General features: G+C 45.1%; 1 protein-coding gene across 1 annotated transcript in view; it reads right to left on the bottom strand.

The window, feature by feature from the left end:
- The window catches only part of ranbp9 (RAN binding protein 9), a 44625-nt gene that overhangs the window by 8499 nt on the left and 21306 nt on the right, over positions 1-14820 (bottom strand). The window contains exons 6-10 of the mRNA XM_083653850.1: positions 8840-9024; positions 4954-5066; positions 4102-4210; positions 1830-1984; positions 281-434 (exon numbers count right to left, since the gene is read on the bottom strand). Coding sequence (XP_083509976.1) covers positions 281-434; positions 1830-1984; positions 4102-4210; positions 4954-5066; positions 8840-9024 — 716 coding nt within the window. The remainder of the gene's footprint in view (positions 1-280; positions 435-1829; positions 1985-4101; positions 4211-4953; positions 5067-8839; positions 9025-14820) is intronic.

Below are 14820 nucleotides of genomic sequence, written 5' to 3'. Positions count from 1 at the left end.
AACCAGTGGGAATAGCGCGACCCTCCCACCAGCTACGTCCTGACGGTGAAGCTCCCTCCCCGCTGTCAGGTGAAAATAAGCGGCTGGCAACTGCCCATGTGTCGGAGGAAGCATGGTGCTAGTCTACGGCTCTCCCCAGATCAGCAAATCAGAAAAAAAATAATAACAAGTTGACAATTCAATCTGATACCAGACTACTTTTGTCTTTACATTTCCAGCTGAATTAAATGTAAAGAAAACAGTGCTTGTGTTAGTGGGGAGACGGTCAGGTGTTCAGTACCTGCTTATGGGCTGTTGGCTGCGGTTCCCATTGAGGCTGACGTCAGACACTGGGAGGGCGGAGCCAGAGCCTGGGGGGCAGGGCTTATGACTGTGGGGGGAGGAGCTGTGGCTCTTATTGGATGTCACACCATTACAGCAGTTGCTGTCGAACCCTAGAGCAAACACAGAGATACAAACGTGTTTAACAAGTGATACATCCAATATGCTAATGCTAGTGCTACAGTGATCTTAAAGAGCTTCTCTCTCATTCCCATGAAAACAATGTTACTTTCTGGCCAAGCCGCAAAGCCAGGACCCTTAAGCTGATTACAACCTCAACTTGACTGGAGATCTGATGCCGTAAAAGCATTTTTGAGCTTCAGTTTTTTGAAGATACAGCGATTTTCTTTTACTTTGCGGCTTGGCAAGCAGGCAGGCAAAGTTCATTTAAAGCCCAATCCCTAATAGCAGCATGGCAGCTGCTGGTATACTGGTGTCCAAAAGGTCTGGAGTCGTCTGGATTTAGTGACACCATATTGTTCTCTTTTCAAGTATAGATTGATATAGGTCATTAACACCAGTTTTGCTTTCCGAGGCCACCTGAAGAAATAGATTTATTCTGTGAAAATCCCAACCCAGCCTGCAGCAATGTGATTCAATACTTACTGGACAACATACAGAAACACCCATTGTCAGGTCAAGGTCATTGTGAGGTAGGCCTGTAATGTGTGGAGTGTACCTGTAGGGCTGTACTGTGTGGAGTGTACCTGTAGGGCTGTAATGTGTGGAGTGTACCTGTGACGTAGGGCTGTAATGTGTGGAGTGTACCTGTGAGGTAGGACTGTAATGTGTGGAGTGTACCTGTGAGGTAGGACTGTAATGTGTGGAGTGTACCTGTGAGGTAGGACTGTAATGTGTGGAGTGTACCTGTGAGGTAGAGTTGTAATGTGTGGAGTGTACCTGTGAGGTAGGGCTGTAATGTGTGGAGTGTACCTGTGAGGTAGGGCTGTAATGTGTGGAGTGTACTTGTGAGGTAGGGCTGTAATGTGTGGAGTGTACCTGTAGGGCTGTAATGTGTGGAGTGTACCTGTGAGGTAGGGCTGTAATGTGTGGAGTGTACCTGTGAGGTAGGGCTGTAATGTGTGGAGCGTACCTGTAGGGCTGTAATGTGTGGAGTGTACCTGTGAGGTAGGGCTGTAATGTGTGGAGTGTACCTGTGAGGTAGGCCTGTAATGTGTGGAGTGTACCTGTGAGGTAGGGCTGTAATGTGTGGAGTGTACCTGTAGGGCTGTAATGTGTGGAGTGTACCTGTGAGGTAGGCCTGTAATGTGTGGAGTGTACCTGTGAGGTAGGGCTGTAATGTGTGGAGTGTACCTGTCAGGTAGGCCTGTAATGTGTGGAGTGTACCTGTGAGGTAGGCCTGTAATGTGTGGAGTGTACCTGTGAGGTAGGCCTGTCATGTGTGGAGTGTACCTGTGAGGTAGGGCCTGTAATGTGTGGAGTGTACCTGTAGGGCTGTAATGTGTGGAGTGTACCTGTGAGGTAGGGCTGTAATGTGTGGAGTGTACCTGTGAGGTAGGCCTGGGAGCCGCTGGCCTTGTGGCTGGGGCTGCTGAAGGAGCGGGGGGAGCCGGGGTAACTGTCCTGAGACTTTGGGCTCCGACCGCCCAGACACCTGACCTCACTGTCCGTCCCATTCACCATCTCTATGAACTGTCTCACCCTGAGGACAGAGGGAGGGCGGAGAAAGACAAGGAACCCTTTATTTATTTACGGCATCAAAGTAGGCTTAATAGGCCTAATGATCAAAATCAAATGTAGACCTAATTATTGTAGTAACCTAAATGATCAGATAATTGTAAAATATGCCTAGAGAAATCATTCACTTTTCATTTGGGGGTGTTTTGAGAGGGGGGTCGGTCTTGCGTGTGACGCTTAATTCACCTCACAACTTGGGCTGCGTTCCCTGTGAAGTGGACTGCACAGGGTATTGAGCCATATTACTTCACATGGCTGAATACCCTGTGCAGTCCACTTCGAAGGGGAACTACCAGCTGATCGGAACGCAGCTGGTTTTCACGTTGAAAAACATGTCGAAGAAACTATCTGAGAGTCAAGTCATCACTAAAACAAAAAATATATATCGACCCTATCCTCTTAACTAAAATTAAAAAGGAAAAAACTGAATTTGGGCGGGGAAGGAAATTTGGGGGAAAATAAAACATTTGATATGGCCCTAGAGTATGTGTATGAAGATCGATATTATGTGTGTGTATTTAAATGAATAAGTGAAAGCTTTAAGGGGGAGCATATTGAATTATAGTGTGAGTCTGATCAAATGTTCTGTAACAGGACCCGTCTCCAAACCCGTGAAGCCCGGGTGAGACTCAAACCTGTAAAGCCCGGGTGAGACTCAAACCTGTAAAGCCCGGGTGAGACTCAAACCTGTAAAGCCCGGGTGAGACTCAAACCTGTCATGTCCGGGTGAGACTCAAACCTGTCAAGCCCGGGTGAGACTCAAACCTGTCAAGCCCGGGTGAGACTCAAACCTGTCAAGCCCGGGTGAGACTCAAACCTGTAAAGCCCGGGTGAGACTCAAACCTGTCAAGCCCGGGTGAGACTCAAACCCTTAAAGCCCGGGTGAGACTCAAACCTGTAAAGCCCGGGTGAGACTCAAACCTGTCAAGCCCGGGTGAGACTCAAACCTGTAAAGCCCGGGTGAGACTCAAACCTGTAAAGCCCGGGTGAGACTCAAACCCTTAAAGCCCGGGTGAGACTCAAACCCGTCAAGCCCGGGTGAGACTCAAACCTGTCAAGCCCGGGTGAGACTCAAACCTGTAAAGCCCGGGTGAGACTCAAACCTGTCAAGCCCGGGTGAGACTCAAACCTGTAAAGCCCGGGTGAGACTCAAACCTGTCAAGCCCGGGTGAGACTCAAACCTGTAAAGCCCGGGTGAGACTCAAACCCGTACGCTTAGTTCACACAGACAACCTACGCCTTGCCTCAACCCACGCCTACGCCGAGCTGGGCGTGAACCTGTTAAACGCTTTTGCGATCACACCGCACGCCTTTTGCACGCCGAACCTGGAGCCGAGTAAGCGCCTCTCCTCTCTCCCGACTGTATTTTTTCACGTGTTGTCCAGAATTGTCATGGGTAGCCTCTAGGTAAAATAAATCTGATATATTTAATGTTCTATTGATGCTGGATATGTATAACCAGGTCGGACTATAGTCGGACATTTTAGAGAGGTGATCTTGCAAGAATATGTGCTGGCACAACAACATTGTCCATCTTGCTTCTTCGGTCGCTATTCTCTCTCATGAAGATTTGTTTGCAGACAGGGAGAAAGCCACACGTGATAGCTACCCGTCAATCTCTCTCTCTCTGCTCAACACTGTTGTAGTAACTCCATTTTATTTTGAAATTCAGTTGACTTTGCCATTTCCCACGGATATTGTCGCGTTTTTCTTTCATGGCTTGACAGAAGAAGTCTGCCTGCACGCGTGAAAATAGAACTCTCGCCTAAACGATAAAATCGGCAAGGCACAGGCAAGGCGTGGGTACACGCAGGGTTCACGCTCAGGCGCCCTGTGTACACAGCCTCGTTGACTAAAACGGACGCCTATTTAAAAGCGTGGGTAAAGGCAAGGCGTAGGCAAGGCTTGGGTCGCCGGTGTGAACCCAGCCTTAAAGCCCGGGTGAGACTCAAACCTGTCAAGCCCGGGTGAGACTCAAACCCGTGAAGCCCGGGTGAGACTCAAACCCTTAAAGCCCGGGTGAGACTCAAACCTGTCAAGCCCGGGTGAGACTCAAACCTGTCAAGCCCAGGTGGGACTCACTTGAGCATGAAGAGCAGGTCTGGGCTCCTCTCCAGGAGGCTGGGGTAGAGCTGTTGGGTGGTCTCGATGGCCTCGCCCATTCTACCTGACAACACCAGCTTCTGGATCTCTGCGAACACAACGGCACAATACATTTACAAGCAGCACGTTTACCATCATCCAGCATCTTGTCCATACTGGGTAGAGACGAACACCAATAACACCTCTCCCACTGTCCATGTCCTTTCCACACAGACTTGGGTCAAACAGCAGCTCCGAGTGAGTCGTTGGCATTTGTTTGGAGCGATAATCCACCATAATGTTAATATGAACAGATGTTTAAAATACACTGGGTAAAAAAAACTCATCTGCAGGAAGACCAAAAGTTCATTTATTTGCAACAGAGCAGATGAACGAATGTGTGTTTTGTTACGCTCTAGATAATGTTGGTTTTTGTGATCCTACTATATCAAACCACATGCATCCACTGATTCTACAGTGGAAGGTGTCAGAATACGTATATAATTTATTAAGCGCACAATCACAATAATTTCCTGAGTAGACACAAATCAGCAACACACTGTCAATATTTGGTGCACAGGAAGTGATGCGTTTTATATTTCCGGTTTGTTTGGAATAAGCAAGAACTGACTGAATTGTCACCATTTCATGACTCGTTATTTTCCATGTGTGCTTTGATTCCTGCAAGCACACCGGATGACGTACACGTACATAATGACGCTTTCTATCAGATTCGTAGCGTTGAGGATATGTATCAGCAGATCTCATACCAGCATCAGTAAATTCCTCGTCCTGTCTTGAATGGAAAGGATGTTCTTTTAGAAATGTGCCGAGCGACACTGAGGAACTCACTCTGTCGGTTTTTGATGGAGGCCAGCTCCTCGTGCACGGCCTGGTCCGTGGATTTGGCAAAGGCTTCGGCCGTGGCGCAGTAGCTGTGGTGCACCAGGTAGGAAGCCACCATCCTAATGAGAGGAGACCCACAATCAACAGTGATTACACACAGTAACACACAGCAACACAGTGATTACACACAGTAACACACAGTGATTACACACAGTAACACACAGTGATAACACACAGCAACACAGTGATTACACACAGCAACACAGTGATTACACACAGTAACACACAGTGATCATTACACACAGTAACACAGTGATTACACACAGCAACACACAGTGATTTTGTAGTATAGGAATGACACTTTCCCCGCCCCCAAACTAAAAAAAACAGAAAGATATCACAAGCGGCGCACAGTTCTTTACGGGTTTCGCATCACCCAGCACCTGCCAGAGAGGGGAGGCGGAGTCGAAGCAAGTTGCTGTATTTTCCGCGTTATAGAGAGAGCCGCAGGAATGAGTCCAGAAAACATCGATGCTAACTAGGGGTGTCACTGTACACAGAAGTCACGGTTCGGTACGTACCTCGGTTTTGGGGTCACGGTTCGGTACGAATACGGTACAACGGAGAAAAAAAGCAACAAATCCCAAGTTCTGTTTTTTTCCCTTTTAATTTTTCTGAATTCTGTGTTTTGCTTTTTATGCTCATTTTACCATCAGAAATAGTGTCTAATAAGTGGGAATGAATAAATGTCCACAATTTAATAAGATCTAGGCAATCCACACAAAAAGGTTTTACTCTACAGCAGTGATTTTCAAAGTGTGGGGTGCACCTCCCTCTCAGATGTCTGTATTCCAGCTGTTTGACAGGGCAAAGGCATTTCCCCCCACTTTAATCTTTATTGTACACAAGTAAAAGTACAATAAATGGCATGCTTGGCATGCAGACACCCAGGCCCAGAGCCCTGACTTCAGGATCACAGCTCTGCTCTCTGATGGGGAAGTGTTCCCTCTGGACCTGGAGCCTCCTCTACTCATAATTAGCAGCACATTTATTGCCACATATTATCTTTCAATAGTAGCAGCCATTTTGAACACTAAACTTGAACCGATGTCTGATACTGATCTGGTCTTAAAGGAGAATTTCGTTGTTTTTTTAACCTGGAGCCATTTCCTGGCATTAATTAAGATTTGGCCACTCACCTAGCGATGTCTGCGGCGTTTCTGGGCGTCCTAGCGTTGTTTTGAGATCAATATCGTCCAAGTCAGTCGTAAAATGGAGTTGATTTGGGGCCAAGTGGAAGCCTGTATTTCCTGCATCTAAATAGCTATTTTTCTTCCCGTTTTCGCCACATCTCGCCGTAATCTGATCAGTCAACATCCATCAGAGTAATATTTCCCCCCAGGCTGTTTCCTGGAGTGCACAGGGATCAAATTACCTCAAACGTGATCTAGGTCACCAAGTCTCGTGAAGTCCCGCGATACTTTCCTGTCGACTGGCCAAATACAGGCAGGACGCTTTGCGGTCGTGGTTTTAGCGTAACCTATGTGGGGTTTGGCGTAACCTATGTGGGATTCGAAATAACGAAGGTTATGCCAAACCCCACATAGGTTACGCTAAAACCACGACCGCAAAAAAAAAAAAAATTACATTTTTAATTTTTTTTACATTTTATTTTTTATTTTCGAATTTCGATTAAAAGTCGACTTTGGCCAGCGAATTTCGAATAGTGTTTTTGCTAGAAATGCCCATCCCTACTTGATATTACTATATTCGCAACTCAGTGTGCTTGTCTTTTCAAACATGTTTAACTGATAACCGTATTCTCCTGTTGTCACATGATCTGTAATTCGTGTGATGAGATCCACACAGTGACGTGAAGGTTTTTTTTCTTCTTCTTCTTAACTCATTTAAGTTGGCCAGTGGGGGGCGGTAATGCAAAGCTTGGACGTAGGCGGCCAGAGGCCGGGTTCTCCAGTGGGATCATAATAGAGTACCGCAGGGATGACGTATTTTTGTAGTCGCAACGCGGAAGTCCCGGACTTCCGGGTTCTTCACTGTTTCTGCCTATGGGCTTTTTTAATGGGATTTTGGCGCGATGCTTCAAACAAGGTCTGTGGGCAACGCAAGCTTATTCAAACGCGAACCAGTGTTCAGCGGGATAATCTTCACACATGAGGACCACTTTCATGAGTTTTGAAACGTAAATGCGAGCCCTAGAAGTAAAAAGCTCATGCTAAGCTATTCCAGAACTACACAGTGTCGCATAGGCTTCCACGTCACGTCACCACAGCCAAATTCAACCTGGAGTGTTGTTGATGTGTGCGCTGCTGTGCACCGATTACCCCGGGCTGAACCAGGTGAGGAAAGAGAATTTCCGTGTTCGTCCTTTGAAGTGACGTTATTGACGTATAATATCCCCGTCGACTCAACAGTGTAGTCTCATTTAGCCGTTTGCTAGCTAGCCGCCCTTTTAACGGCACGTAAAAGCTTAAAAACTCATTATACTCATTTATTGTACTTGTGTACAATAAAGATTAAAGTGGGGGGAAATGCCTTTGCCCTGTCAAACAGCTGGAATACAGACATCTGAGAGGGAGGCGCACCCCACACTTTGAAAATCACTGCTGTAGAGTAAAACCTTTTTGTGTGGATTGCCTAGATCTTATTAAATTGTGGACATTTACCGTATTCATTCCCACTTATTAGACACTATTTCTGATGGTAAAATGAGCGTAAAAAGCAAAACACAGAATTCAGAAAAATTAAAAGGGGAAAAAAACAGAACTTGGGATTTGTTGCTTTTTTTCTCCGTTGTACCGTATTCGTACCGAACCGTGACCCCAAAACCGAGGTACGTACCGAACCGTGACTTCTGTGTACAGTGACACCCCTAGTTAGCATCGATGTTTTCCGGACTCATTCCTGCGGCTCTCTCTATAACGCGGAAAATACAGCAACTTGCTTCGACTCCGCCTCCCCTCTCTGGCAGGTGCTGGGTGATGCGAAACCCGTAAAGAACTGTGCGCCGCTTGTGATATCTTTCTGTTTTTTTAGTTTGGGGGCGGGGAAAGTGTGATTCCTATACTACATTCCTATACTACTGATTGATATGTTTATTCAAGTGTCATGCAAGTATGTGATGCAAGTGTCATGCAAGTGTCATTCAAGTGTTCATGTGCCCAGCACATATGGGCTTACAAGACACTATATCATATTAACTATAACCATTAGCTAGGATGGCCACATGGCAAACCATAATATACATTTGTACAGAATACAAGAGAAGAGCATTTCACCAAAACATTCACTTTCCATAACAGAGATGTAGTTATACTGGATACGATATTCTCTGCCTTAGTCGCCAGGCATTTTCTATAGATCTGGCTAAAAGAAAAATCTCCTTAACAAAAAAAGCCAACTCAACATGATGACCTTCGGACAACCAAAACAGATCAGGATTCTTCAACTGAATCTTCTCAAATCAATGATTCCTCAAATCACCGTACATGGGACAATGAAACACAAAGTGAAATTCATCCTTGCCAGTGGTGAAGGTACCAGTTCTTAACTGAGCACATAGGCACCTCGGTAAGTCTCTTTAGATTTGATAGGGTTCTGTAAAACAATCTTTAATTCCGACATACTTTATGGGCTTTGGTTTTTTTCCAGATGTCCTCCTTCCATTGCTCCTTTTGGATGAAACGGTTTTTGTTCAACTTGGCCCCTACCTACCCAACACCTCATTTTATCCCACTTCCACACTCATCTAATTCATATACTATTCCCATTAAGTTTCCTCTAATCTTACACGGTTACAAGTCTGAACAATGCAAAGTTCCAGGTGAGTTTTTCCAATCACACGACAGTACGTTGAACCTCATAATCGTCTTACTTCTGGATCATGGCCTGCCACTCGCCCTCGCGCTCTCCGATGGGGAAGCGGTCAATCTGGGCCTGGATCTTGGTCCTCCACTCCCGCATGTAGTCCTCGATGTCAAACACGAAGGGGTGCTGGCCGAAGTTGGCGTCCACCACCTCCCCCGGAGTCTGCAGGCCCACCGTCGGGTACAAGTTGGGCTGGGAGAGAGAGAGAGAAGGTATGACGATAGACGATAGAGGAAATGGAGTTTAGGAATGTAATCTGGGCAGTAAATCAAAAACAGGAAACAATGGGTGAAAAAAACAACAGCAAAACAGAAGATCTCTGGGTATCGTTTAAAGAAATGACGATACCAGTGTACCAGTACCAGCACCAGTACCAGCACCCCGTCACGTGAACTCACATTTCATTTGGTTCTGCGAGACTGTCTGCCCCCAAGGCCTGGGAGGGTGTTAAGCAGAAGCTGCAAAGCGGCAGAGGCAATCAGCGACTGCGCTGTGATTGACAGCGCAAGTTGGCCAATCAGGAACGCCACTAGCACTGCACTAACAAAACAATAATGGCCGCCTCCCTGCCTGTCCACCTCGAGGAGTAATGTCAGCGTTTGTCTAGTTTAAACAGCCATAAAGTGCAGTTATTGCAGAAATAGACTCAATGACAACAATTAAACAAGTACAGGAGTATCGCTGCAACGCGGCGGAAAACATGTTTTTGATATTCTCCCGAGTGGATTTGGGGTTTGACTGGATCCGACGCCGATTGGCTGAAGGAGTTGTCTGTCAAGGCAACTACGCCCGCCCATGCTCCCGCCCCTGCTAAGGACTGGGTGAAGAGTTGGGGCCAGACCGTCACGCAGAACCAAATGAAATGTGAGTTCACGTGACGGGCTGCTTTACCAGGCTACACTACCAGTACCCTTAAAGCGATACCGATACAAACCATACAAAAGCTGTGCTCCTGATAGGTCATTTCCCCCGTTAATCTCCCGATTTCATAGCGATACAACTCAACTGGGTGTCTCACAGTTTCTGGAATATGTCCAGACTGTAGGATATGTGTCGTGGTACCTGGCAACCCAACCAAACCAGCCTGACGTGCTGTGCGTCACTGTGCTCGCTCCAGCTCTTGGGTGAGGAGGACTGTGAGGACCGCCATAAGTAGGCTACACAGTCAATGGGCTCCGCTCGCTTTGACACTGAGAATGGATGAAACTGGTCCAAAGAAGAAGAAATATGCGTCCAAATTCCAGTCCACTTCCTGTTTCTAACCGCTAGCACATCAGCCAACAACACCATGCGTTGTTTTAGATATTGAATTTGATCACATCTTTTCTACATTTTGTATGTTTACTTTTATTATTTATTTTGTAGGGAGCTATGAATTGAAGACTAATTTAAAGTCATTCACTTTACATCCTTGTATTTATTCTATTAATTTGTGGTGTATATGGGGGCGGGGGGGACGTTGAGGGTAGGCCATATGATTTTATCTTTTTTATTTTTCTATGATCTTACTATTTCTTTGTTTTAATCATTTCTTCTGTAAAGCACTTTGAGCTGCATTTTATGTTATGAAGGGTGCAATATATAAATTAAGTATTTTATTATTTATACTACTATACTACTATATACTACTTTGTAATGAGCCGGAGAGTCATGTGCTGCTTTCAGATGTCACCAGCCCACAAGCTTTAGGGAACAGAATTGGCGCAGCGAGCCGGCAGGATGACGAGGGACAGCATCCTTCACCCTGCAGGATGACGAGGGACAGCATCCTTCACCCTGCAGGATGACGAGGGACAGCATCCTTCACCCTGCAGGATGACGAGGGACAGCATCCTTCACCCTGCAGGATGACGAGGGACAGCATCCTTCACCCTGCAGGATGACGAGGGACAGCATCCTTCACCCTGCAGGATGACGAGGGACAGCATCCTTCATCCTGCAGGATGACGAAGGGACAGCATCCTTCATCCTGCAGGATGACGAAGGGACAGCATCCTTCATCCTGCAGGATGACGAGGGACAGCATCCTTCATCCTGCAGGATGACGAGGGACAGCATCCTTCACCCTGCAGGATGAAGAGGGACAGCATCCTTCACCCTGCAGGATGAAGAGGGACAGCATCCTTCACCCTGCAGGATGACGAAGGGACAGCATCCTTCATCCTGCAGGATGACGAAGGGACAGCATCCTTCACCCTGCAGGATGACGAGGGACAGCATCCTTCATCCTGCAGGATGACGAGGGACAGCATCCTTCACCCTGGCTCAATCTGCCCTGACATAAAAAGGGGCAATACTTCAGATTTTTACTGCCCCCATAGCACAAAACGGGCATAATATATCTGCAGGGGCTGATGGGGATGTTGATCAATACCACTGAGCCAACTATTCCATTGCCGGGTGCTGAGCTCTCCGTGTTTCATGACTCACTTCCTGCCCCATGCTCCGGTTTAGAACAAAAACTCAGCGCCCGAGAGTTTCACAAACTCCCTGCCTACCAGCTGCTGCAGGACCACTGTGTATCCAACTGATTTTCTCATGATTCAATACAACCACGATACAGTGAATGAATATGAAATATGATTATGAAATGTGCTATACAAATAAACTTGCCTTGCTGCCAATTGAATATAAATGAAAAGTTAAATGGCAACAAAGTCTGACTGTGCAGAATTATGTTTATTTCTGAGCCATAAACCCGCCTAGTAAAAAAAATATATAAAAAGGTTTGTCCTATTTGTCCAGTGTAGTAATAATTGCTGGCATTGATTTGAGTCACTGCTAGGGCTGCACAAATTATTATTATAAATTATTATATACAAATTATATATATATTATATATATATATATATATATATATATATATATATATATATATATATATAATAATTATTATTATTATTATTATTATTACGCCATCGATAATCGATTAATCGATAATTGATCGTTAATTTTCCCGATTTTCGATTATGGAAGTTTTTCAAAATGAACATCCCTATTTTACACAGTTAAAAATAGCATGATATGGGACCTTTAAACATTGTTCCTTTGTATATACAGTAGTGACTTTCTAATGCTACAAAGCTGGTTGAAAATGGGCAAAGGAGGCAACATCAGACCAGATCCAAAACAAAGCATCTGCCTCAGCTAGAGCAAGAGCCAAACGGTACAGATACATTTAGAAACAGGAGACATCGCTTAATATTTCACTCGGACCAAAACGTACAAAAAAAAATGCGGGTTTGAAGAAAATATTTTGTTGATGTTTTTTTTTGTAAGTTTTGGTCCGAGTGAAATGTTCTATGGTCTCTCCCGATTATAGCGTTAGCTGAACCGGTTGGTTTGAACCAGTAAAACTCTTTTGATAAACATTTGACAAAATGTCTATGGGAAAATAAGTGGCTGATGAAAATCTCTGGTACAGTGCTGCTGATCTGCTGAAGCAGGAAGTGACATTCACTTTGCCTCTCTGTTTTGTTTCGGCTGGCCTGACCCGACGCTCGGCAGCCATGTGAGCAAACTGCTCAGCGAGGATGGGGGGAGGGGAGATTGAGCAACTGAACGGGTTGATCATGCGATATAAAAGTTGAAAAGCCGATCACCCCCTGCTGCTTTCCTGAGTAACAAAAAATGAGTTTATAAGTGGTACTTTTGGTGTTAAAAAGTTATAAGTGAGGTGCTGCTGTATCTATGTAGCGCGCTGCTACGCAAGTGGTCGATATGTTGTGACACCGACGCCACCAAAACAAATTCGTGACAACTTATTTTGCTTTGGCGAACAAGCGATTCTGCTTTCTACCTTTCCGTGTGCCTGATGACATCACTGACAACAGGATAAGGAGATAAGCAGGAACACTGTGAGATAAGGAGGCTCATAGGGTTTACAATCCTTATCACAGCGTGACCACGATGTGTGTGTGTGTGTGTGTGTTTGCACTTGTATTTCTATGCTTAGGAAGACCAAGTGTCCTCACGAGAAAGAAAGAGGAGGAAAATCCTGCAGTGTGAAGACATTTTGGTCGGTCCTCACTTCCTCCAGCGGCTAATAACATTAAGATTTGGGTTTAGGGTTCAAATCATTTGGGTTAAATCGGGGTCAGAGTTAAGGTTAGTTTAGGTTAAATCAGGGTCAGAGTTAAGGTTAGCTTAGGTTAAATCGGGGTCAGAGTTAAGGTTAGTTTAGGTTAAATCAGGGTCAGAGTTAAGGTTAGTTTAGGTTAAATCAGGGTCAGAGTTAAGGTTAGTTTAGGTTAAATCAGGGTCAGAGTTAAGGTTAGCTTAGGTTAAATCGGGGTCAGAGTTAAGGTTAGCTTAGGTTAAATCGGGGTCAGAGTTAAGGTTAGTTTAGGTTAAATCAGGGTCAGAGTTAAGGTTAGTTTAGGTTAAATCGGGGTCAGAGTTACGGTTAGTTTAAGTTAAATCAGGGTCAGAGTTAAGGTTAGCTTAGGTTAAATCGGGGTCAGAGTTAAGGTTAGTTTAGCGTTTCCATTTCGGTTTGGGGGCTAGCGTTACTAAATTAGGATTAGGTGAAGATCAGCACCTGTGAAGTTGATCGAGCGGTTCTCCAGATACGTGAAAGAGCGGTAGATTCCCTGCCTGCCAACACGAGGGTCGCAGGTTCGATTCCCCCACGTTAGCTCCAGTTTAGTCACAAGACAAAATGATCAGATGCTGAGTGGGAATGCATGACGCATGTAAATAAAACCACTTTTGTTATTCATTGTTTCAGGCAGTCTTTGCGATGTGTTTATTGCGCATGTTCATATTGCGATGATGATGAAAATACGATTAATTTGTGCAGCCCTAGCAGTGACTCAAATCAATGCCAGCAATTATTACTACACTGGACAAATAGGACACACCTCTTTATATTGATATTAGTATTTTAGAATCACTGCATCACATCACATGGAAGCAATTGAAATAAAACATGAATTTTCCATACAAATATTAATATAAGAAGCACTAAAATCCAATATAGAAAAAGTAAAGAAACGTACGTGGTTGTAACATAAAATTATTTTTATGTTACATTACGTGGAAGGTTATCCAGGGAAGATTACTGTAACAATTAATTTCAGTACACAGACACACAACACAATTCCATGACTTTTCCAAAGGTTTCAAGGATTTTACTAATTCCATGACTTTTCCAGCAATGGAAAACGAGATTTTGAATTTCTGTGACTTTTCTGTCTTCCATGACCATGGGAACCCTGTAGGCTTAGGGATTATGTAGTCAATGGAAGTCCTCACATGCATCATAATAATACAAACGTACGTGCGTGCATGTGTGTGTCGGCGTTGCCTCTGTCACAGCCCAATAGGGGTGGGGGGGGGAAATCGATACACCATAGTATCGAAATATTTTGCCTGACGATATTGTATCGATATTTGGACGCCAAGTATCGATATATATATATATTTTTTTGCAGGCCATGCCATGCCAGGCCACCGGGCATCTGCCCGAAGCGCCCGATGTTGCAGTCTGCGCCTGCAGTGTCGTATTGAGTCCAGAGAAGCTTAATAATGTATAGCCTACGTGTGGGGCAAAAACAAAACAAAACAAAACAAAAAAACACTGCATGTTTTACTTCCGGTGAGGTCAAGGAAAAGGTAGGAAAAGGAGTTAGACAATATATCGAAATATCGCAATATTCAATATATCGCAATACTAGCATATCGCAATATCGCAATACTATCGTATCGTGACTCAATTATCGTTTTAGTATCGTATCGTGGGCATCTGGTGATTCCCACCCCTACGGCCCAATAAGCAGAAAGCTCAGCTGCGCCGAGGTGAAAAATGTCTGGCCGCAAGCCAAGCCTGCTCGATGGATTATTGTTTAGGCCAAGACTCTCTTAGCGTCTTCCCCCTCCAAAACAGATGGCCCTGGTTTCATTCCCTTTGTCTGCTACCGAGCCAGAAGGTGGTAAAAACAACCATCTCCTGGGCGGTAGATTCCCTGCCTGCCAACACAAGGGTCG

Source organism: Poromitra crassiceps, assembly GCF_964638095.1.
Source record: "Poromitra crassiceps genome assembly, chromosome: 17".
NCBI lineage: Eukaryota > Metazoa > Chordata > Actinopteri > Beryciformes > Melamphaidae > Poromitra > Poromitra crassiceps.
Note: the sequence above shows the minus strand (reverse complement) of the source record. Positions and strands in the feature narration are given on the sequence as shown.